The sequence below is a fragment of the Ceraceosorus guamensis genome (genome assembly GCF_003144195.1).
Source record: "Ceraceosorus guamensis strain MCA 4658 unplaced genomic scaffold IE81scaffold_25, whole genome shotgun sequence".
NCBI classification, from domain to species: domain Eukaryota; kingdom Fungi; phylum Basidiomycota; class Exobasidiomycetes; order Ceraceosorales; family Ceraceosoraceae; genus Ceraceosorus; species Ceraceosorus guamensis.
This window is the reverse complement of record NW_020290020.1, coordinates 86,996-108,694: the sequence shown is the minus strand read 5'-3', so window position 1 is coordinate 108,694 and position 21,699 is coordinate 86,996. Positions and strand designations below refer to the sequence as shown.

The 21,699-nt window shown below is 56.5% G+C and overlaps 7 protein-coding genes across 7 annotated transcripts; 4 read left to right on the top strand and 3 right to left on the bottom strand.

Annotated features, from left to right (window-relative positions):
* The first annotated feature begins 145 nt into the window (after positions 1 to 145).
* Positions 146 to 4,915, top strand: IE81DRAFT_312951 (phospholipid-translocating P-type ATPase). The gene is made up of 6 exons (XM_025512473.1): positions 146 to 1,005; positions 1,080 to 3,918; positions 4,003 to 4,174; positions 4,251 to 4,375; positions 4,457 to 4,536; positions 4,661 to 4,915. The coding sequence occupies exons 1-6, from the start codon at positions 375 to 377 to the stop codon at positions 4,798 to 4,800; spliced, it is 3,987 nt and encodes a 1,328-aa protein (XP_025370020.1). The 5' UTR covers positions 146 to 374; the 3' UTR covers positions 4,801 to 4,915.
* Positions 4,677 to 7,714, bottom strand: IE81DRAFT_322997 (OTU-domain-containing protein). Its single transcript, XM_025513809.1, has 6 exons — positions 7,686 to 7,714; positions 7,260 to 7,614; positions 6,930 to 7,132; positions 6,768 to 6,864; positions 6,243 to 6,700; positions 4,677 to 6,174 (listed from the first exon to the last, which is right to left on the bottom strand). Exons 2-6 carry the CDS (start codon positions 7,480 to 7,482, stop codon positions 5,161 to 5,163), a joined length of 1,995 nt encoding a protein of 664 aa, XP_025370019.1. The 5' UTR covers positions 7,483 to 7,614; positions 7,686 to 7,714; the 3' UTR covers positions 4,677 to 5,160.
* Positions 7,715 to 8,597: 883 nt separating this feature from the next.
* IE81DRAFT_110493 (hypothetical protein) lies at positions 8,598 to 9,136 on the top strand. The gene has a single exon (XM_025510082.1). The coding sequence runs from the start codon at positions 8,678 to 8,680 to the stop codon at positions 9,074 to 9,076; it is 399 nt and encodes a 132-aa protein (XP_025370018.1). The 5' UTR covers positions 8,598 to 8,677; the 3' UTR covers positions 9,077 to 9,136.
* IE81DRAFT_110475 (hypothetical protein) lies at positions 8,950 to 13,357 on the top strand. The gene is made up of 4 exons (XM_025510081.1): positions 8,950 to 9,112; positions 9,185 to 9,407; positions 9,485 to 12,418; positions 12,482 to 13,357. The coding sequence occupies exons 1-4, from the start codon at positions 9,105 to 9,107 to the stop codon at positions 13,211 to 13,213; spliced, it is 3,897 nt and encodes a 1,298-aa protein (XP_025370017.1). The 5' UTR covers positions 8,950 to 9,104; the 3' UTR covers positions 13,214 to 13,357.
* On the bottom strand, positions 13,358 to 14,624 carry IE81DRAFT_110471 (hypothetical protein). Its single transcript, XM_025510080.1, has one exon. The coding sequence runs from the start codon at positions 14,456 to 14,458 to the stop codon at positions 13,502 to 13,504; it is 957 nt and encodes a 318-aa protein (XP_025370016.1). The 5' UTR covers positions 14,459 to 14,624; the 3' UTR covers positions 13,358 to 13,501.
* A 536-nt stretch (positions 14,625 to 15,160) lies between these two features.
* IE81DRAFT_322995 (hypothetical protein) lies at positions 15,161 to 18,893 on the top strand. The gene has a single exon (XM_025513808.1). The coding sequence runs from the start codon at positions 15,591 to 15,593 to the stop codon at positions 18,759 to 18,761; it is 3,171 nt and encodes a 1,056-aa protein (XP_025370015.1). The 5' UTR covers positions 15,161 to 15,590; the 3' UTR covers positions 18,762 to 18,893.
* Positions 18,761 to 20,530, bottom strand: IE81DRAFT_322994 (putative ATP phosphoribosyltransferase). Its single transcript, XM_025513807.1, has 4 exons — positions 19,921 to 20,530; positions 19,395 to 19,753; positions 18,995 to 19,323; positions 18,761 to 18,934 (listed from the first exon to the last, which is right to left on the bottom strand). The coding sequence occupies exons 1-4, from the start codon at positions 20,088 to 20,090 to the stop codon at positions 18,869 to 18,871; spliced, it is 924 nt and encodes a 307-aa protein (XP_025370014.1). The 5' UTR covers positions 20,091 to 20,530; the 3' UTR covers positions 18,761 to 18,868.
* Between the last annotated feature and the right edge of the window lie 1,169 nt (positions 20,531 to 21,699).

The following is a 21,699-nucleotide window of genomic DNA, read 5'->3' as shown; positions in this document are numbered from 1 at the left end:
CCTTTGCCTCGACTTTGTTGCATTTCGTGACGGCTTGCTTGCATTTGCGTGCGCCATGCAAAAGGGCCGTGCGCAAACGTATGCTGTGTGTGTCTGCGGCGCCACCGCGCCCGCGATCGCCGTGTCACGGCCAGCTCCTCTACAACACCAACACCATCACCATCGCCCTTGCCATCACGCGCATCTTGAGCAGCCTCACGTGAGAGGCGTTGATCCGCCCTCGCACCTCCACAAGCACCTCTCCCTCTTCTCCTTGAACCATCCGTAATCACATCCATTTCACCCGTACTCCGCAATACGATCTACAACCTTGGGGTACCAGCTGCAGCGAGACTCTTTGACCCGACTCCCGAGCCTCGCTTCGCATCTCGTCCATGAGACGACCACAGACCCTCGGTGTTCCCTCTCGCCGCTCACGCTCAGCCAACACTTCATCGGCCGGGGAGGAAGAGGACGAATCTTCGTCCGTTCACGATATACCTCTTCAGAGATTGTCCAATCGACCACACTCTCCATTCCTCGACGTGATGCATCTCTCCAATTCCGACTCCGAATCTCACCCTTACGAGCATCAAGCTTCCAGCTCTACCTCTCGCTCGGCTGACGCAGCTTCGGTCTCGCCTGCTTCGGCAGTGAGGAGTATGAGGGCGAGACAGACGAGAAATCGATTGATGCTTCAAGGAGCTGCTGGTAGGTATAGACGTGCAGGAGTGGGAGGGCAAGGCCTGGCCAGCGATGAAGAAGAGGAGGAAGAGGCGGCATCAGAAAGGAGAGGATTGCTGGCGCAGAGTCTGCAGCTGGACGATGCTGGACCTGAGAGGGGTCGAGATGGACTGAGCGGGGGTGGAGAGTATGTCGACGAATCTACGAGCGGCATTCGGGCAAGCTTGGAAGCGACGAGGAAGAAGGCGAACAAGATCAAAGATGATCACGCTGGCTTTTGGGCGCGATTGTCGGGCAGAAGCAAAGCTGCTGATGAGGGCAGGACATTCGTCTTTGGCGGTGGTGAGTGTTTCGAGATCGCCAAGGCCTGCACCCCTCGCAGGGCCCCTCCTTACTTGAATGCGCACGCGCTCCAGACAAACACGGCAAATACCCGCCAAATGTGGTTCGCAATCAAAAGTACAACCTCATCACATTCCTGCCATTGGTGCTGTACGAGCAGTTCAAATTCTTTTTCAATCTGTACTTTTTGCTCGTCGCGCTCAGCCAATTCGTCCCAGCGCTCAAGATCGGTTTCATCGCCACTTATATCGGTCCTTTGGCTTTCGTGCTGCTCATCACTATTGGCAAAGAGGGATTCGACGACTATGCGCGATTCAAGAGGGACGTGGAGAGCAATGGGACGCCGATCGATGTGCTGTACGCGCCCGACTCTCCTGTAGCGCTTGCGCACCTCCGATCAAAGAAGCAGCGCAAGAGGGATCTAGAGACTAACGAGGAAGGATACATTGTGGTACCCACTCCTTCATCCAAACTGAAAGTGGGGGACTTGGTGCTGCTGCACAAGAGCCAGCGCGTACCTGCGGACCTCGTTCTTCTGCGCACCACCGCTGGCGATCATCTACCGCCACGTCTGGACTCCACACGAGGCGCACCTCAAGAAGCTCAACATTTCGTCCTAGATGATTCAGACGACGAAGAGGCTGTTCGGGGCGGCGTCGCAAAGCAACAAGCGCCGCAAGAGGAATCCTCCTCGCGGGAACAAGAAGGAGCTAGCGGGACTTGTTTTGTGCGGACAGATCAGCTGGACGGAGAGACGGACTGGAAATTGAGGGTGGCGGTGGACCTCACTCAGCGCATGGACGAGGCTGAACTGGTGGCGCTTGGAGATGCGGCCGTCGTCTATGCTGGAAGACCGATCAAGGATATACACACGTTCGTGGGGACATTTACCCTCCTGACTAGCGTCGAGCAGTCCAACAAGAACAGATCAACTTCGGCCTTGCTCGAGAATCATCACCAGCCGGCAGACGACAGACCTGGCCAACCGCAGATCGCCCCTCTCAATGCTGAAAATGTCCTGTGGGCCAATACGGTACTGGCAGCAGGGACGGCGATCGGCGTGGTGGCGTACACTGGGCGCGAGACACGCGCGGTGATGAACACTTCTCATCCGGGCACTAAAGTAGGATTGTTGGACCTTGAGATCAACAGGATGGCCAAGATTCTGTGCGGCGTCACTTTTGCGCTGTCCGTCGGGTTGGTAGCGCTCAACGGCTTCAGAGGTCAGTGGTACGTGTACATTTTCAGGTTCCTGATCCTCTTTAGCTCCATTATCCCCATCTCTCTACGCGTCAATCTGGACATGGGCAAGACGGTGTATGCGCGGCAGATTCAAGGCGACGCGCAAATTCCGCAAACCATTGTCAGAACCAGCACGTTACCGGAAGAATTGGGAAGGATAGAGTATCTCTTGTCCGACAAGACTGGAACGCTGACGCAAAACGAAATGGAGCTGAGAAAGTTGCACATGGGCACGATGAGTTACGGATGGGATAGCATGGACGAGGTCTCTGGACAGCTTGCGAGCGCATTGCAAGCTGCGCGCTCGGAGGGTCAAGAAGGAGGTTCTGACGCGCTCGGAGCGCAAGCTGGAGGACCTGGTAGTCCTTCTACTTCCCTCAAGGTCAATCCCATGGCTGGAGCTGGCGCCATCTTGGCGGGAAGAGGAAGAAGAGACATGTCTTCGCGCGTCAAGGACGTTGTGCTCGCTCTGGCACTGTGCCACAATGTCACGCCGGTGGTCAACGACGATGGCACGGTGACGTACCAAGCTTCAAGCCCCGACGAAGTGGCCATCGTCAAGTGGACCGAGTCGGTCGGCTTGAGTTTGATAGCTCGAGATAGACGAAGCATGAGTCTTCGAGCGGGCGACGTGCTGCTCGCTTTCGACATACTCGAAGTTTTCCCCTTTACTAGCGAGAGCAAGCGGATGGGAATCGTCATACGAGATAGGTCGACGGAAGAGCTTACTTTTTACCAAAAGGGCGCGGATGTCGTCATGGCTAAGATTGTGGCGCAAAACGATTGGCTAGATGAAGAGTGCGGGAACATGGCTAGAGAAGGCCTGAGAACTTTGGTCGTTGGAAGAAAGAGAATGACGGAGCAGCATTGGATCGCCTTTGAGCGCGCCTACAAGGAAGCTAGAACGCGTGTGGATGGTCGAAACGAAGCAATGGCTGGAGCAGTGTCGGAGTACTTGGAGCGCGACTTGGAATTGCTCGGTCTGACCGGGGTGGAGGATAAGCTTCAAGAGGATGTCAAGCCTACGTTGGAGCTGCTCAGAAATGCAGGCATCAAAGTGTGGATGCTGACGGGCGACAAGATCGAGACTGCTACGTGCATCGCCATCTCCTCCAAGCTGGTAGCTAGAAATCAGTACGTCCATCAAGTGGCCAAGTTGAGGACCTCAGAAGCGGCTAGAGACGTGTTCGATGTGCTAAGGACCAAACCAGATTGTTGTCTGGTTATCGATGGCGAATCTCTGCAGCACTGCTTGGACAATCACAGGATCGAATTCATCACGCTAGCGACTCAATTGAGCGCCGTGGTAGCCTGTCGATGCTCGCCCACGCAAAAAGCCGACGTAGCTCGACTCATTCGGGAATTCACAAAGAGGCGGGTGTGTTGCATTGGGGATGGAGGCAACGACGTGTCGATGATTCAAGCTGCGGATGTGGGACTGGGCATCGTGGGCAAGGAAGGTAGACAGGCTAGTTTGGCGGCAGACTTTAGCATCCTTCAATTCAGCTACCTGGCCAAACTGCTCACCTTTCATGGAAGAAACGCGTATCAACGTAGTGCCAAGTTGGCACAGGTCGTCATTCATCGAGGTCTCGTCATCTCGGTCGTGCAGGCCGTCTTCAGCTCCATCTTCTACTTTGCGCCCGTAGCTTTGATTCAGGGATGGCTCTTGTGAGTTTTTCTTTAAATTTTCCCGGCACACAGACAATGCTCTATCAGAGCCCGGCACGCGCTGATCTATGGAACAACGAGCAGGGTGGGCTACGCGACTCTGTACACCATGCTGCCCGTCTTTTCCCTAGTCTTGGACAAGGACATCGATGATGATCTCGCTCTGGCATATCCCGAGCTGTACAAAGACCTCACGAAAGGTCGAAGATTGACGGCAAAGACTTTTGCGTCGTGGCTTCTCATCTCGGTCTATCAGGTGAGTGGGCGCATCATTGTGCTTTAGACGAGGAAGTGTTTTCTGAAGTCGACCTGCGGATCGCTATTCCTCGTAGGGCGGCGCAATCATGCTCCTCTCCTTGCTATTGTTCGAGAATGAGTTTTTAAACATCGTCTCGATCACCTTTAGCGCTTTGGTCATCAACGAACTGATCATGGTCGCTCTTGAGATTACCCGATGGTGCGTGTCGCACTCATTAAGCGCTTCGTGGCACCCATGCAACACGCTTGCTGAATCTCGCTCTTCTTTGCCTCGTCTCAGGAACGTCTATATGCTCGTGGCAGAGCTGCTCAGTCTGACACTGTACTGCATCAGCATTGCTTTCCTCCCAGAATATTTCGGTCAGTCACCGCACGCGCAATTTTGCGACCTTGAGCAGCTTCGCTTCTGTCGGCTTACTCTTCCCACTTTTCTTTTCGCCCCCTTCTCGTTGTGCGCTCGCTCGCTGCCACGCCTTTTCCTCAGACCTGAGCTTCGTCTTGTCTGCCCCCTTCTTTTGGAAAACGGCAGTCATCATAGCCGTCAGCGCCTTGCCATTGTTCCTCATCAAGGTGGTCAGGAACCAACTTGCTCCTCCGGCTTACAGCAAGCTCAACATGACTTAGAGGAGCGCGCACGCCGGCCAAATCGATGCGCTTTCTTCAGATCACTCGCTTGGCACGCTATTCGCAGCCCTGGTCTATGATTCGCGCCGCTGGCTGATGGTGCTCTTTTACGCCCAGCATGTATTGAGGTAATGTAGGTTGTCTCGTGAGCTCGATTACTTGAAATGCGTGGAGTTGATGCTCGCACGAGGTGTGGACGTGCTCTGTTGGCTAGTGACCCGAGATAACTTTGTGTTGTGCTTGCTTGGAAGCGCGCCCACGCGCGCAGATATTGGATACAAATGTTGCAAAAAGACCAGCTCGAGAGAGGGAGAGGATTGAAGCGCTATGGCGGTGTCTGCGGAAGGGCGGATGCGCAAGCTAGATATGCACTTCGAGAAGCCCGATACCACTTTCTGAGCCTCTGGCAGAATCCGCGTCCGTCTCTCCCTCTGCCAACTTCTGAGCGTTGTCGAAGCCCTCTCCCAATACCTTTCTTCTTCGAGACTGCATGCGCGCTCTGTTGGCCGCGTCGTTGCGTTGTGCTCGCATCTGCCGGGCGGCTTCGCGCTTCTGCTTGGCTGTCAAGGGTCTCTCTTTCCCCGAAGCCTTCATCGAGGCAGCTACCGACTCGTCTAGATTCGCCGAGCCAAGAAGTCGGCTCGTCTCGTCTGATACGCTCAAGGTCGCAATGCGAGTACCGACGCTGGTCGCGCTTGCGGATCCGCTTCCCGCCGAAGCCGCGCTTGGACTGCTGCTCCCGAGCAGTTTTGGACGTCTGCTGACTGTGTCGACCCAACCATCGTCAGCTGGAGGTGTTTGACTGCGTTTTTTCGCAACGCGCGAGCGCCCCGAAACGTTTGCGCTGCCTTGCTCCCTCACAAGATCCCTGCTTGCGGCACGTTTTGGCGCCTTGCCCGCAAGTCGTTGACCTTGCTCGCTGATTTGCGGCGCCTTGTCGTCCGACTCATATTCCGGGTCGTCATCGTCGCTTTCTGCGACGGTGGTAGCTGCAGAAGTAGCAAGGTCGACACTCGCCGCGCTGCTGCTCTGAGCAGCATCCTCTTCGTTTCCGACCGATCCGCTTCGATCCGAGCGTGGGCTGAGACAGGTGGCTGACGAGTCTTGTGCTGGGGAGATCAGCATCTCGCCGGCAGCTTGCAACTCGGCATCAGCTGCATCTGCCATGGCGGCCGCTTGCCATGCTTCGAGGGCGTTCTCCCAGCTGCCATGCTGTCGAATGTAGAATCTGGCTCGCGTGACTGTCATGGTTGAATCTGTACTGCGCATGAGAAGCTCTTCCTCGGAAGTCGGATCAGTTGACTCGGGCGCGTCTGCCGAGGTGGCGTTGGGTTCATGGATAGGACCACCTTGCGAAGCACTACTGGCGGGTCGCTGTGTGACGGTGTACGGGACCATTTGTCAGCTCAGAACGACTCGCGGCACCGCTTCGATATGCTCACCTCTTTGATCCGAGGTAGTCCCTTGTGCGGGCCATCCACATTCCTAATTGAACTGTAGTGCTCCCAATTGTGGTAGGCGATGTAGAGCGGCCCCCAGGCTTCAGCAGCCTTTGGTTGAGGTTCTACAGCCTTAGAGGTGGATGCAGATGGGTTCGCACTCGTGCTAGCATCAAGACCGAGATCGGATATGGATCCATTTGGCACATTGCTCGCTTTTCGCTCTCTTCTGCGTCTGCGAACATCGCGCTCCGAGAGTAGAGGTGTCTCTGTGCCGATGGGGATCGCTTGTTGGATACGTTGGCGCTCGGCTTCGCGCCGCTCGCGCTCTGCAGATGCGCTAGGAGCCTCGCTGTCATCTACTGGCGAGACGATATACACCAAGCCAGGCTGCATGATCTTAATCTCTTTCTGAAACAATTGCGAAAACGCCGAAAGCTCGAGGTGGCCGCCATACGTGCCTGCAAATTGCGCAATGAGGTCATCAGCTTGAAGGGGCAATAGCAGCTTGGTCGCAGGGCTACTCACCATTCGTCCTCATGCCGCGCACATAATCCTCAAAAGTCTTTTCGACGTCGAGAAAGCCTGCAAACTTTTCTGGCTTGGCGGCAAGGTAGTTGCAGACCTGAAGGCGGGTCCCTAAGCTCAGCTATGCTGGCGCCGCAGACAGAGATCAAGTATTCAACTCACCTCTTCCCGAATGACGGCATGGTAGTCCGGAAAGCCATAGAATTGGTCGGAGAGCGCTCTGAACAGACAATTGCCGTCGCCCATCGTATTGACCGCATACAATCGCATGTTGCGTAGCTGTGCATTGAGCTCCTTCTCCACTTGGGCGGGGTCCTCGAGCCCGTTTGTGAGCCTGGCCCCACTGCTTCGAGTCACTCGTTCGCCTGGCGTGTGAGGCAAGTGCAGAGAGTCAGAAAGCGCATTCATGGCGTCTACATGCTCGCTAAAGTCCCACGCTTGGATTGGAACACCTCACCGCAATCCTCCTCCTCCCACGCCCTCGCTGCTCACCATTATTCCCTCGTCCCGGCACGGGGTGTCTGCGGTTGGTGGCGCTGCTCGATTTGCTTTTGCGCCCAGAGCCCATTCCTTCGATGGTTTGCGATGAGGTGGAAGCCTCAGACTGGGCATCATTGCCAGCTGAAGAACCGGTCTGCCTGCCAGCGCGTTTCGGAAGGGTACGTCTTGGGCCGGCGGCTGAAGCGACTGACCGACCCGTTTTCCTGGGTGGCATGCTTTGGAAGTGAGTTGGTGGAAGAGGCCGAAGCGAGCCTGGCAAGCCTCACGTAGGTGATGAGAAAGGCTTGCTCGGCCAGCTTCGCGTACCCTTTAGGTAGCGGCGATGGGTGCAGAATATGGGAGACGCCTGGTACGATTCGATTGAGATTGATGATGCTATACCCGAGTGAGCGCTGCTTGGCTGTGTACATCACTCACACTATGACTGCTGACGCCGGCCTCTTGCATGGCTGGCGACCGGCGCATACTCGTTACGATGACTCTATACATGCATGCTGTCCTCCGCTCTTAGCGTGTTTCGACCCTGACCGACCTTCATCAGTCCTATATACAGCTAGCTCATCATGATTCCTCTGCACGGGCACGAAAACGGACGAGATTCAGTCAAGAGTCACGAGTGTCGCTCTGCCCCTCACGCGGGCGTCCCGGTCTCATCTCGTGTGAGCGCGCAGTCACGCGCAACGAATCATGCATGAATATCGCGCCCCTGGATATCATACGATCCTGATTGCTCATTCAAACATCGTGGTTATTCATGACTCACACTTTGACTGTTCACAATCAACAATCACGAATCAAGAATCATTGAATTAGGCAAGCTGATGAGTTAGGACCACGATCTCAGCGCCTCGTTGTCGAGGGCGCGCGACCTGCTCTGCTTCGTTTCATTCGTGATTGGTGCAGCAAGCAAGCAAGCAGCAGCAGATGCATGCAGACGCGACGCAGACGAAATACCACGTAAAAATGATTGCTTGCGACGTAGTCACTTTAGCAGTGTAGAGCGCAATCGCAGCCTATAATTGAATGTGAATGTATGTGAATGAACGGGGTCCTAGTTGGCTCAACCACGCACGCGCGCATACAATTGCGCAGACCTCAGCGAGGCAAGCTCAGCTGCGGAAGGTGCATGTCTGCTGTCGTGCGAGGCGCGCAGAGCAGCGTTGGGTGGGGCACCGGTAACGGTATGGTACGCGAGGGACATCTGATGACGCTCGGCGCAGCGGGTGCACAGGTCATCGCGACAGATGATGCATGCATGTACGGTACTCGATCACGACTCGAGCCTACAGCCACGCCTGAGGTTTCGGCCTCCGCCGCGAAGGGGCTGCAGATGAGGCACTGCCTCGACCAGAAGACTTTGAGTGCTGGGGCAGCGTGTCAACGCCGGAGCCCTCCCCGCCATCGCTGCTATGGCCCCGGTATGTCGAGCGTTGCACGTGATGACGCCCATCAGCAAATTCGACGCACTCGCCGCGCGAAAAGGCCGCGGCGGCGGCGTCCTCTTCGTCGTCGCGTTCCTAGCTGATGCTGATGATGTGCATTCAAGGTTATTCTTGATTCAGCCCGAACTCAGATCAGCACACTCTCTCGGCAACATCATTGTGATTGTCGCGGCGCTCATTGCTCTCACATCAACCCCGGTCTTCCCTTCTTCCCTCGGGTGGCTAGGTGGCTCTTGGCGAGTCTGCAGAATTGCGTATAAAGCTCTACACCTGTGTCCCATTCGTGGCCGGACTCGCCTCTTGGACTTTCACCCGCGCCCACGATTTCCCACCACCTGCGTGATGGTGCACGCTGGCAACTTCTGAGCTCATCTCTCCTCTGCCAATCACCGACATGAAGCGGTGAGCATTTCAATTATTTCAGCTGGTGATCTTACACTGACGCCCCGCGTGACTCTTCTCACATCCCCTCAGCCCATATGCCACGTACACTGGCACAGCGGGAACTCCTACACAGGGAGCAGCTCCCCAAGGGACCGCCAGCCCATACGCCAATTATGGGTATGGCGGCCCCCAGCAACATCACCAACAGCAGCAGCAGCAGCCTGCGGCAGCTTCGCCTGCTCACAACGCAGGTGGTGAATCTGGACTGACGAAGGAGCAGCAGCAGGCGCAGTGGCACGCTCAATGGCAGCAGGTGAGCTGACTGGTCGTCAGTATGGCGAAGTGCGCTCGAGTCGCAAGCTAAATCGGCCTCGTCATTGGCATTTGCAGTACTACGCTCAGCAGGCAGCTGCCGCTGCGGCCACACCAACCCCTACGACACCCGCTCAATCTCCCCAGCAGCCACAGCAGTCACAGTATGGCGGCTATCCTCAACAACCTCAGCGTCCACCGCCTCAGCCGGCACAAGCGGCTTACTCCACCGCTTATCCTCAACAACCCCAGCAACAAAGCTACCAACCCACTGCCCAGCAGGCTACCTACAGTCAGCCCGCGGCTCCTGCGTGGCAAAATCAGCAGCAACCCCCGCAACAAGGACCGGCCTACCCACAGCCTTCGCCCCAGCCTCAGCATCAGACTGCCTTTGCTTCGAACACGCCGCAAGGTCAATATACTGGCGGCCCTCCACAGGGTCCAAATCAGTCCGGCTACTATGGACAATATCCAGCCAGCCAGAACACAGGCGTTCCGCAGCAGCAGCATGGTGGCCCTGCACCGGTTCAAGCTGGTCCGCCTTCGAAGCGACAGCGCTACGGTGACAGCGTCTTGCAACCTGGCAATGTTCAGCCCGCCCCAGGTTATGGACAGCCAACGCTGCCGCCCGCCCAAGGCTGGCAGCAACAAGGTTTTGGAGGACCACAACAGGGTCAATCTGGACCAGCACCTTTTGCAGCACCTCAACAACAACAGCAACAACAACAGTACATGCCTCAGCAACCAAATGGATGGCAAGGCGCTCGTTCCCACCAACAGCCACCTGGTCCAAATTCAGTCCTACCAGTGGGCCAGCAAGGACCTCCGCAAGGCTACGGACAGGTGCCGACAGGTCCGGGCGGCATGCAGAATCACTTAAACTTTGGTCCTGCTGGCAATGTCGGCAATTCGACCCCCAACCACCACGCGTCGGCTCGAAATGCGAGCGGTCCACGCTTGGGGCCTCAGCAAAGCCGTCCACCTATCGCAAGTCTCCCTCGTCCACCGGCCCCGGTCGGCAAAGGACCTCAAGCGCTGCAGCACGGCAATCGATTTGGCGCGTCCGCCGGCGCTGCCGCCGGCGTCGTTCCATCTGCTGGAGATCGCAGCGGCTTTTCTTCTGGCAGTCGAGGCGGCAATCAACCTGCGCGATTGCGCCCAAGCGGATCAGGAGGACAACGTGGGGGTCCGGCTGCACCGCAGGCAGGACCCAGTGGCAACAACAATCAGCGTGGATTCAGCAGCCAGAACATGATGGCCCCAGCTTCTGGAGTTCAGCGCAAATTTGGTGAACGCAACGCAGCACAAGTGGCGAGCAACGTTCCGACTCGCAATCAGAATGGTCGTCCATCTCAAGTCTCGACCTTTGAGTCTACGCGAGCAGCACAGATTGCGCCAGCCATCGCAGGGCAGCCTTCTTCCGCTGCTGATCACTCCGTTCCTGGGGGCAGCAAGCGCACATTTACCGACTTTCGCATCAAAGGCCTCGACATTCCCGCATTGGCATGGGGCTGGAAAATCACTAGCGAAAAGAATGGAGATGACGTAGAAGACTCGAGCGAAGAGGAGGAAGAGGACAACGCGGCTGAAGCTGGCGCGAAGAATCACGACAACGACGATGATGACGCGATGAGTATTGCGGATAGCATCGATCCAGCCAAGGAGCGCAAGACAAGGCCGCCAAGTGGTCCAGCAAACGGCGGACTACGAGGAGATGTTTGTCGCATGCGCGTCAATTTTGCAGCTGTCGCGCACCAGCCTCCCGTGAACGCGCCAGCAGGACCGCGAGCCAAGCTCAAGGCTGACAAACCTGCCACCGGCTCTCCTGCCATCGATGCCCAAGATGGCGACAACACTGCACCGCCATCAGATGCTGGCGATGCCTCTGAAGCTACCAAAGAAGTTTCGAAGGATGGCGAAGCTTCGAGTACGGAATCGAGCATTGTTGTGGAGCCAGCTTGGACGCCATTCAGCAAAGGGCCCCCTCAGAGCAGCACCAATCGCATCAGCATCTCCTACGCAGGAACGCTCCGTCGAATCACTATCGATGCCGAAATAGTCAAGGAGTTGCGAGTTTTCCGAGCTGAGAATCGAGCCGAGATCATTGTCGACATCACAACTGCCTCCGACGCTCGCGACTCAAACCTCAATCGCAAAGGCAAAGAATGGGTCATTGCCAGGGGTATTTTGCTCGAGACTCGCGACACCGAGACTGACTCCTTCGGCGTCACCAGTCGCAGGCAACTTGAGCATGCTTGGGCGAACAAAACAAATGAAGAACCTGTCATTTCAAAAATGAAGACCAAGACGAAGAACGCCGCAGGAGACACAGACGCCGCGCAAGTAGAAAGCTCGGAAGAGAAGCTCGCGCCAGTGGCTGGGCCTTTCAATGAGCTTCCCCCTCTGTTCAGACTGCTCGAAGAACATAACGTGCCGGACGATGATGGAGCACCTGAAGCGCGAGGCGCAAGTCAGTTGATCATCAATGTGCAGCTCGACAGACCTACGACACTCGAAGACAAGTGGCTTCGTAGCGGTGACGTCGGAGAATGGTTATCAGCCTTGCCCGCGTTCTCCACCCGCGTGTCTGAGTCAGTGTGGCAAAAAAAAATCCATGTTGCCGATCCGGATCCACTGCCTACGGTATCGCAGGTGTGTCAGGATTGGACAAACAAGAGCTCGATTGGGACCCCAAGAGAACGGCGACGGTTCATCGCGGATCAGTTGCAGGGAGGAGAAGCCATGCATGAGATTGTTGCGCAGATCATGCGCAATCCCAACAATCCTGCGCTTGCAAAGCACGAGGTTGCGCCGCCTCTGCTCGGGACTTTCGACAAGACTGCCTTTTCGGCCAACCAAAACCATCTTGCCCTTGCTGCCCTGAGGCTGCTGGACTTGATCCAAGAATACGGCGCAGCATCCGGCACGTCCGGAGAGCTCATCCTTACACATTTGAATGACTTGATTATGGCCCTTCCTACTGCAGTCATCTTCAAGGCGTTGGACGCACTGGTGAGCGGCGGAGTCGGAAGTGCAAGCAGTAGAGCAGTGCTGATAGCTTCCGTTCCTCTGCAGTGGAAAGAAGCGCACGAAAAGCAGCGCATTGCTGACGCTGAACGCAAGCAGGCTCAAAAGCAAGCGGAAAAGAAGGCTAAGAAAGACAAGCAGCATACGCAAGGGAAGTCGGATGAAGCTAAAGTGGAGCAAAGGACAGATGCACCTTCAAGTAAGGAACAGAGCAGTAGCCAAAGCCAGACGGCAAGTCCGGGCCGAATGGGTCTAGTGAAAGGCGAGACGCAAGGTGGCGAGGGGCAACGTGGCGAGGCAGAAGCCAAGATAGAGACGGATTCGGGAGTCGAGCCGCTCGTCAAGGTGGAGACGGAGCTCGAGTTGCCCGATTGGTCTGGTTCTGCAGTCGGCGTAGAGGAGACGTCGACTACCCTGCCCCCGGGTCACGTCGTGGACATTGACAGTGCGATCGAAGGGAGTGGATCAGGTACGCAGCCAAAGGACCCGCTGGAACAGCTCGTCGATGACGCTCTTGCTCTTGACTCTGTCAAGCAAGAAGCCGATGCGACGGCACTGCCGATCTCTTCGTTAGACACGGAGATGGTCGGAGAGAACGGCGCTCAACTCGAGGGAGCGACATTGCCGCCGGGGACTGCTTCGGACAATCTGGTGGATCAAATTGCTGACATGCGGTCAGAAGAAGAGCTCTTGACGAGTGATGGCGCGAGGGTTCACGAGGTCGTGGCGCAACCTGGGACGAGCGTAGCGGAGAGCTCGAAATTGCCGGTGGATGACTAGATTCAGGTACTGCGGAGAAGGGCCAGGATTAGAAGCGCGATTGCTACCGTTGTTTCCTAGTGGTGGTAGCAGCAGCAGCACCTCTTGGGGAATAGGCAGGGCTGGGAAACGGGGAGCGCGTCTATGCCACTATATAGCTCCAGGTTGTTTCGGAAATGAGATGTGCAGAGCAAAAGGATCAGGGATAGCGGCTAAGGTTGGCTAGCGACGCACGTAGCGACAAGCGCGCTGCACCTGGCAGGCTCCGTTTTTGCGGTCAGCTTCCGTTTCCGTTCGAATGTCATCGGCTTAACGAGCGTGCTGTGTCCGAGGGGTTTGCAGGAACACTTTGCGGCAAAACCGCGTGCCATTGCGGTGATGATCGCTCAAGAATCTCGAGGTTGCATGGGTGCTGGATAATATAGCCTCGGGTATCTGAGCTTTGATTGCACAATCGAAACAACACATGCCTCGCGGGCTGGCAACCTGACACGAGCGTCGTCCTGCGACTCCAGCTGAGACGTTTGGCTCAGCATCTGCGCCAGTCTCCAATTGGCGGGAGGCGCATAGGGGCGGAATGATCTGAGGGTCTTTCTCGCAAAGGAAGAGACTCGCCATGGTTGAGTGGACGGATGAGTCATCTTCTCGCGAAGCATCGCGTGTCGCCGCTCTCGAAGGATCCACGCAGGCATTACATCGGTATAGCACACGGAATAGGCGGCCAAGTAGATTGTGCCGGGCACTGCTGGGCCCGGCGTAGTGCGAGCAGCGAAGCATCGCAAAGTATCTCTTCTCCGGCGAGGCAGCTCCTGGCGCGCACCTCATGCAGCGACATCGTCCCCCATCGTGCGAAAGTGAGAACGGGCCTCCGCGTGTTCGATGCTTCTTCATTTGTTTCCCGCTGTGGACCGAATGCAATTCATGAACCCCGCCATCGACCCAAGTCGGTACCGACATTGTACCTCTCCGCCAAGATGATTTTACTACTACTACTGACAAGATTTGCACATGCGAATCTCGGATTGCTTGCAGCTTGGCAGGCGACTGCCCGAGGGCTCGGGGCTGAGCCGAGAAAGGTTCCGAGCAAGCTGAATACCCTGGGAGTGAGATCAGCATCGCATGCACGTCGGTCATGCAAGCAGGCCAACAAGTAGATCCCAGAGCGTGTCGTTTGCCTGCAGAGTTTCCGCACCTGACAGGCAGCTGCTTCCTTCGGCTTTCTGGAGCTTGCGTCTCACAGTGCGGGGAGTCGGCAGCGCTTGGCATTACTGGATCCGCTCGCGCAGGCTGTGTTGATGAGGAGACGAGGTTCCTGCTAGAGTGGAGAGTCGTCTATGCAGACGCCTATCGTCTCGCGACGAGCTCGACATGAATGCAACAAAGGCCCGAGAGTCTTGAGTCGTTGTACAGCAGGTGCACCGGATCGCGGCACGTGAACCTGAGCGAGCCGTCGAGCGTGTTGTAGCGTCCTCTGCGCCTGGCTCGGACCTCCCGCCTCTCCGTTCTTGGAAAGGATTCCACGTCAAGAGGGTACCGCTTACGTCACAGTGACAGCGAATCTGCCCTTGCTCTGACAGGATGCGCCGAAGGAAGCCTTTCTAACAACAGGCATCTCGATGCCTACGGCCAGTCGGACGAGATGTGAGACTGTGAGGTCTCGAGGTCGATGCATGCAGGCAACCTGCTGTAGGTACGTACCTACACCAAAGTGAGACGCTGAGAGAATATCCGCTTTCACGCTCCAGAGCAGGGCAAGCGCCTTTGTAAGTGCGTACCAGTGTGGTAGTACCGTGACCACCGCTACGGTTCCATGCACCCTCATCAATTTGCACACGCTAATGCGCGCTCTGGACCCGCCGCTGACGCAGTCTGAGCTTGAAGTCTTTGGAGCGCGTGCGGCAATGTGAACGAGTGTATGAGAGACAATTCGGGAAGTCCTTCGACAAGTTGCCGTCACGGGCGGTGATGCTCGGAGCATGACACACTTCCACCGGTCTTTTGTTCGCATCACACTTGAGCCAATCTGGTCGCTTCTTCTTCCACACGATGGACATTTCCTCCGCACCATGGTGACAATCGGTCAAATTCTGCAACGCTAGTCGAGCTTTTGTAAGCCAGCGCCATTCTACCTCTCGCCGTCCAAGTCCGCGCGGGTGTTCCGGCTTGGCTAGAGGGCACTTCATTTCGCACCCTTTCACCTTCATTTACTTCTCGGACAGGTGGACAGGTGTTGGGCTTGTCGTCTTTCGTTGCTGGAGCAGACTCTGCCGCCGCTGGTATGGGCATCAGTGAAGGGTCATTTTATTTTTCAGCGAGACCAAGTGAGGACGAGCGAGGCCGGAACATTCTTTGCCGATGATCGAGGTATAGTTGGCATGACCGCTCGGAGAAGACTAGCATGGAAACACCGCCTGCCACCTCTGCTGGGTTCCACAACGCTGTGACACTTTCCACCCTCTCCACCAACGCACCTACACCTTCGCCAGAAGCTCTTCCGCAGCCCACCACCCACCATTCGAGGACAAACACATCCAATGGCGCAATGAGCCCTGCCCCGAGCTCTGCAGCGCTGCCAACATCGTTCAAGCGCAAACGCGTTCTACAGGCATGCTTGCCTTGCAAGCAACGCAAGAGGAAATGCGATGGCAAGCTTCCATGCTCGAGCTGCGATGGCATGGGCTATCTCTGCGAATTTGAAGAGGATAGTCGCAAGGTGATGGGCTCGGGCACCGCACCAAAACTGGAAGCCTCTCACGCCTCGCCCGTCCCGCCCGCCAAGTCCTCCTCGACGCTGGCGGATGCAATGCAGATCGGTCGTCAGCGAGTAATCTCAAATGCGACAACATCGACCGTACGAAATGCGAGCGTCGATAGCTCTCCCGCCAGTGATGACCCTGCTGACAATGCCGAGGGGCGATCAGCCAAGTGGAGCCGCGCGGTCGCAGCGCGAGCAGCACGAGATGCCACGGCAGCAGCAGCAGCCGCCGCTACGCTCAAGGGCGAGGGGGCCACTAATCTGGACTCGAGTCCGTCTATGGTAGTGACGACGGATGAGATCGAGCCAAAATCAGAGACGGATGATGAGGACGAGGCCCGTCACAAGGTCATCAGCTACTCTGGCGAAGACTCTTCCGTGGGCTTTCCGGCTCGGCTTGGCGCCGAGCTCCGCTCCAGCGATCGCGGTGAGGAGGGGCGCAGCTCGTCGAGACATCTCGCTGGACCAATTTCCAAATCGCCAAACGCCAGCAGCTCAATATCACCGCGGGACGGCTTGTCCGGAGCGCCGTCCGACTCTTTCCTCGGGTCGAAGAGCCAACCGCGTCCTGCAACCTCGCACTTGACGCCTTCCAGGGCTGCCGTCGCCTCTTTTGGCTGGAATCTGGGTTTGCGACCGCAACTTTCTCGTAGCTCTAGCAGTCAAGAGCCGACACTTAGGGATATTGTGCCGACGCTGGAAGGCTACTTTGCCCTCGCTCGCGTCTACTTTGCTGCTGTCTGGCCCGACTATGCCATCTTGGACTTTGAGCCGTTTGTCAAGGACGTGCTCGCATTCTACGCAAGCAGAATAAGTCACACGGCCAGCGATGGGCACCAAGTCAAACGGCGAAGACTGCAAGGCAGTCAGCTAGGTCAAAGCATTAGTGGAGACTCTTCAGCACCGCAATCAGCCGGTAACGCTCAAAGCGGCTCGCCACCGTCTCCTTTGATAGAGCCTCGTGAATACAGTGAGGGCTTTGAAGCCGCAGCTGCGTCCGTCGCCGCGCTCGGGAGCATCTTTTCGGGCGAGCAATCGGAAGCGGCAGCTCGTCTCGAAGCACGCCTCGTCAAGCGGGCACAGAGCCTGCTTGATGAGAATTCGGCATGGAGGTCGCCTCAAGTGGAGCACGTGGCTGCCTGGCTCAATCTCGGCTTCTATGCCAGAGCAAGTGACCATCCGCAAGTCGCATGGCGTCGAAGTTCTCAAGCTGTGCACGTAGCCGAGGCCTTGGGGTTGCATCTGCAGCCTTTGGAAGGCGAAGAGGCGGACTTTGAAGCGGAGCACAGTGTGCAGGATCAGGCAGGGAGGCAAGAGCCCGATGCGCTGTGTGCAGCCGTAGGCATTTCTGCCAGCCCGAAGAGGCCCCCTTCTACTCGACTGCAGAGACTCTTTTGGACAGCAAAGAGCTTCAATAGCATCGTCAGCTGGGAAGTTGGTCTGACACCGGTAGCACTTCGACAAATCACCAGATTACCTCTGGAGCCTAGCGCGCACGACGCAACGCACGCATTCTGCACTCTGGTCGCCATCTTGGACGAGGATGTGAGGGGTGATGGGACGGGCACTGGGCTTGGTGGGGGCAAGGGCGTTCCTGGCCCGACGCGTGTCTCGGATGACTCGAGCGCTGCCAGCATCATCAATGGCGAAGGGGTTCTCTTGCGTGCCATTGCACGTATAGAAGCCGTTCCGGAGCCTTCGGCGGTGCTAGCGCTGGTCAAAGCGGACATCGTGTGCTCCCTGTTCCGACGATATCGCGCTACTGGACGCGCTCTTTCCAAGACTCACGAAGCGACGATACTGGACTTGGGTCTAGGCGCCGTCATTGCAGCGGAAGGTATTGCTGATGCCAAAGCGCCATGGTGGCAGCTCACCAACACGCTCGTTCAGCTCAGCTGCATGCTCATTGCCATCGACAGTCCCACGAGCCTGGCACATCTAGGCAGAACTCTAAAAGCGCTACACAAGGTGCAGAGCGTGTTCGACACTCAGACGACTAGAGAAGCAAGTCACATTACTCATCGCATAGCCAGGCTTTTGGTTGACAAGAAGCAGCGAGATTTGGACCTCCTGACCAGGGCTGTTGAAGCACAATCGACGATTCTCGGCGAGTCGGGCGATACTGCGCTTTTCGAGTCGCGACCCGCGCCACGAACTACAGCGGCCTTCGCGAGCCGTTCTCGCGCTTCGGCAGCTGCTGCACGGGACGCAGAGAGTAATGGTGCAGGCTTGAGCTTAGTGCCCCCAGAGGCTGCAGCGGGTTTTCGCAATCCTGCAAAAAGCACCGATGCGACGGCGATTGGCGAGAGCGATAGATTCGCGGCCTCGCACGACGATTTGTTGCATGCTCGTAGTGCCACGCATCCCATGAGGGGAATCACGTCGTCCAACGGAGCACAGAGCTCGTCGGCTCATGCTTCCCCGAATCTTCATCATCACCAACAACATCAACGCGCATCATCCAATCATATTCAAATACCTCACCCTATGCAACACCTTCGAGCAGTCGATCATCATCATCACCTGATCCATCACGACGCCATGACCTACCGAGGATCAGCGCAGGGGCAAAATCACCTCATTTCGCCAATCTCACCTCACCATCCTCAAGCTCACTTGCAGGTGCCGCTTCCTCACAGTCCGATGGCCCCCTTTTCAAGCCATCCGCAGCAACATCCTCTGATGCATCATCAACACCAACACAATGGCGCGTGGCAGAACGAGTCGATGGGCATCGACTCGATCGATAGGTGGCTCGAGATGATGGGTGGCGCGGGTGCAGACCTGGCTTCCTTTATGAGTCAGCCTCAGTGAATCTCTACTCCTGTATTTCTTATGCACGTCGTGCGTTTGGCGCCCGCAACAATGAAAACGCGATCTCTGTACGCATTCGCATTTGAAGAGAGAGTGGGATGCGCTTGTCATATCCTGCAATTGCTCAGCTGCACGACGAAGATGTCCACCGCTCCAAGTTCTTCCAGGCGGTCCTGAAGGCGAGAGAGGTCATCGTTAGCGCCAATACTACGTGCTTGGAAAGATACACTCACCATAATGTTGGCGCTTTCGCTCTTGAGCACCATTGCGCTGACCGCGTTCCAGCCTTCATCGTCGAGCGGACTGACCGTCGCAGCTCTTCTTCCGGGCGTGACGGTTAGCGCGCCGCCCAGAGAAGCTTTTTCGATGTTGTACTCTACCAAGACGTACTTGCTAGCTGCAATGACTCCCTTGATGCGATTCGTGACCAGCTTGATGAGCGCGACGTTCGCTCGCGCGTGCGGCGTGGTGGGCCGAATGAGCACGGCTTGGGATTGCAAAAGTGTGGCAATGGCGTGCAGACCGCAAGCTCGCATTGTCTCTCCCGACTCGACCAGATCCACTGAGCAGATCAGAGTGTATGCTGAACATCAGCGTCAACCATCGCGCGGCCAGCATCGATCTTCCACTCACCGATACCGTCGGCCAATCCGAGAGCGCAAGCAGCCTCTACACTTCCACCAACATACTCGATGGCAGTCTTTTTGTCCCCAACTTGAGAGCCCTCTTGACTCTCCAGCTCTTCGAAGTACTTGCCAGCCAATCGATCGAAACTCGTAGCGATCTTTCTACCAACCAGATCCCTCGGAGCTTTGTAAGCGCTGCTTTCTGGAACCTGCACTTGAAGCGCGCATTTGCCGAATCCCAATTCCAACTCTTCGGTGATGCTAGAATTGAGCGATGCTTCTGCCACCATGTCTTGACCCGTGATGCCCAAGTCCACATTACCCTCTGCTACAAACCTCGGAATATCGGCTGCGGGAAGAAAGACGCTGCATTGCATCAGGCCGGGCGGGGATGATGATCAGCAATTACGGGGCAAGACGAAAACATCTTGGTGCTTCCGTGCTCCCTCGCTACACGTCTCGCCTCGCTGAATGGCGACCAGACTACCGCCGCCGTCCGCTTCTCTGCTACGCCTTGTTCACACCGCACTCACAGAGCCATGGGATGATTCTGCACTAGGGCTACATCCAATCTATGCGCCCTCTTGAATTGTATATCCGCACCCGACAACAATTCCAAACATTTCTCGTACAGCCTTCCCTTTTTTGGAATGGCAAACAGCAATTTGCCCTCGAGCGTTTCCGGTGAGAGGAGCGTGGCCATGCTGGTTGGTGCGCTGTGAGGTGTGACAAGGGCGCGCGCGGTGGGCGGACAACGGAATCGATGTTGCCAGAGGTTGGGGCGGGGATGCGTTGCCAGAAGATCCGAGAGATTGGCACGCGTGTAGAGAGCAGTCGCGAGTAGGGACAGCGAGCGACGAGGTCGAATCGATCGTCTTGGCAGTTGTGAGTGGTAGATTATGGTCGGCGATGAAAAGCTTATCTGTTCCGTCTTGCGTGATGCTTAATGGCTGCTTGCCTTTGTCGAGGCGGCGAGTTTCGACGAATAGCTTGCTTGGGTGCAAAGGTTGAGGATGAAAGCATTCAAGCGAGATGCAAACAGGACACGGCATGGTCAAGCCAAATCATCAGAGTCAATTAAGCAACGAGTCACGCTTCGTCGAGTAAATCGTCATGCAGCAGAGATCACGAGTTTCGCAGTCGCGATCCCCTTGCAGTCACAACAGTCATCACATGTGGTCGCGATCGAGTCGTGACTCGTGAGTCTTCTAGCGGCGCCGCGCGCGCGCCTGCTGCGATGCTGCAGAATCACGAATATGAATCTATGCGTCGATCCGCGGTGCGCGGTACGGTACGGTACGGTACCTATACACCACCGCCGATAATTTTTAATCTAGGCGCCATTTACAGTTGGCGCGCGCCCCGGGGCGCACGTTCATCAGTGGTACGCGGGTGACGCCAGCAGGCGCCCCGGCTGCACCATGCGGGATCGAGCGACACCGCTAGGACGGCGGGGATCTCGATCGGATCCTTTGGCCGACTGCTGCTGCTGCTACCGAAACACGATTTGGTTCGCTAAGCGCGCTGTATGTTGGATCCGTGAATACAACCGTTACACGTGAACGCTGAATGCCAAAGTCGCATCATTCAGCATGTCGCCAGGCTTTCAGGCTAGCCAAGGTGTGAGCCGTGATGCAGGACCCACTCGTGGCTGAGCACCTCGACGATTGAGGAGCCCACTCGAGATTTTGGAGAACGAGAAACAGCATGATTTGCATTTCCTGCACGTTGGTGACGTGATGATATTTGAAGAGCACGAGAGCAGACCTTTATGCTGCGTGATGACCGATCCGGTCGAGGTGGCGCAGCGGGTGGAAGAATCGAGCGTCTTGGACTGCGCTCGTATCCTACGCAGTAAAAGAGTGGGGGGCGACGAATCGTGGCAGCAATGGTAAGGGGAAGACGGTGAGGCTCGATCGCGCGAGAGAGAGAGACATTCCGGCCAACATCTGCTCTGGTGCGCGCCCTCACGACGCCGAGTGGTGAGTGGACATTGTGTAAGACAAGAATGTCTAGTCTCGGGCAACATCCGCTGGAGTGCATATATACCACACTGTAGCTTTCACGGCGCTGGAACCGCAAGTCGCAGTAGTCAGTCGTGAGTATGTGAGTCAACATCAGCCTGCGAGAGCGTCACCATGATGCAGTCAAACACGTCCTCGATGTTTCCAGGCAAGGCAAGGCAGAGTTTTCGGAGAACAACATGGTGACGAGGAATTTGACTGCTCTTTTCGTACCGCGAGCGAGCGATCTTGCTCAAGTGGGTGTGTACAGTTCCGCACCAACGCTTGTAAAGACATAGAATAGTCACA

Bases quoted from the DNA above. Each gene is read 5' to 3' on its own strand.
- IE81DRAFT_312951 (XM_025512473.1), top strand. From the start codon at position 375: ATGAGACGACCACAGACCCTCGGTGTTCCCTCTCGCCGCTCACGCTCA. The intron at 3,919-4,002 runs GTGAGTTTTTCT...AACAACGAGCAG, and splicing joins TTGATTCAGGGATGGCTCTT to GGTGGGCTACGCGACTCTGT. The intron at 4,376-4,456 runs GTGCGTGTCGCA...GCCTCGTCTCAG, and splicing joins GCTCTTGAGATTACCCGATG to GAACGTCTATATGCTCGTGG.
- IE81DRAFT_322997 (XM_025513809.1), bottom strand. From the start codon at position 7,482: ATGCCACCCAGGAAAACGGGTCGGTCAGTCGCTTCAGCCGCCGGCCCA. The intron at 7,133-7,259 runs GTGAGCAGCGAG...CTCACACGCCAG, and splicing joins GCCGGGACGAGGGAATAATG to GCGAACGAGTGACTCGAAGC. The intron at 6,701-6,767 runs GTGAGTAGCCCT...CGCAATTTGCAG, and splicing joins GCGCGGCATGAGGACGAATG to GCACGTATGGCGGCCACCTC.
- IE81DRAFT_110493 (XM_025510082.1), top strand. From the start codon at position 8,678: ATGGCCCCGGTATGTCGAGCGTTGCACGTGATGACGCCCATCAGCAAA.
- IE81DRAFT_110475 (XM_025510081.1), top strand. The intron at 9,408-9,484 runs GTGAGCTGACTG...TGGCATTTGCAG, and splicing joins GGCACGCTCAATGGCAGCAG to TACTACGCTCAGCAGGCAGC. The intron at 12,419-12,481 runs GTGAGCGGCGGA...GTTCCTCTGCAG, and splicing joins TCAAGGCGTTGGACGCACTG to TGGAAAGAAGCGCACGAAAA.
- IE81DRAFT_110471 (XM_025510080.1), bottom strand. From the start codon at position 14,458: ATGCCAAGCGCTGCCGACTCCCCGCACTGTGAGACGCAAGCTCCAGAA.
- IE81DRAFT_322995 (XM_025513808.1), top strand. From the start codon at position 15,591: ATGGAAACACCGCCTGCCACCTCTGCTGGGTTCCACAACGCTGTGACA.
- IE81DRAFT_322994 (XM_025513807.1), bottom strand. From the start codon at position 20,090: ATGGCCACGCTCCTCTCACCGGAAACGCTCGAGGGCAAATTGCTGTTT. The intron at 19,754-19,920 runs GTGAGTGCGGTG...GATGCAATGCAG, and splicing joins CAGAATCATCCCATGGCTCT to CGTCTTTCTTCCCGCAGCCG. The intron at 18,935-18,994 runs GTGAGTGTATCT...TCTCGCCTTCAG, and splicing joins GCGAAAGCGCCAACATTATG to GACCGCCTGGAAGAACTTGG.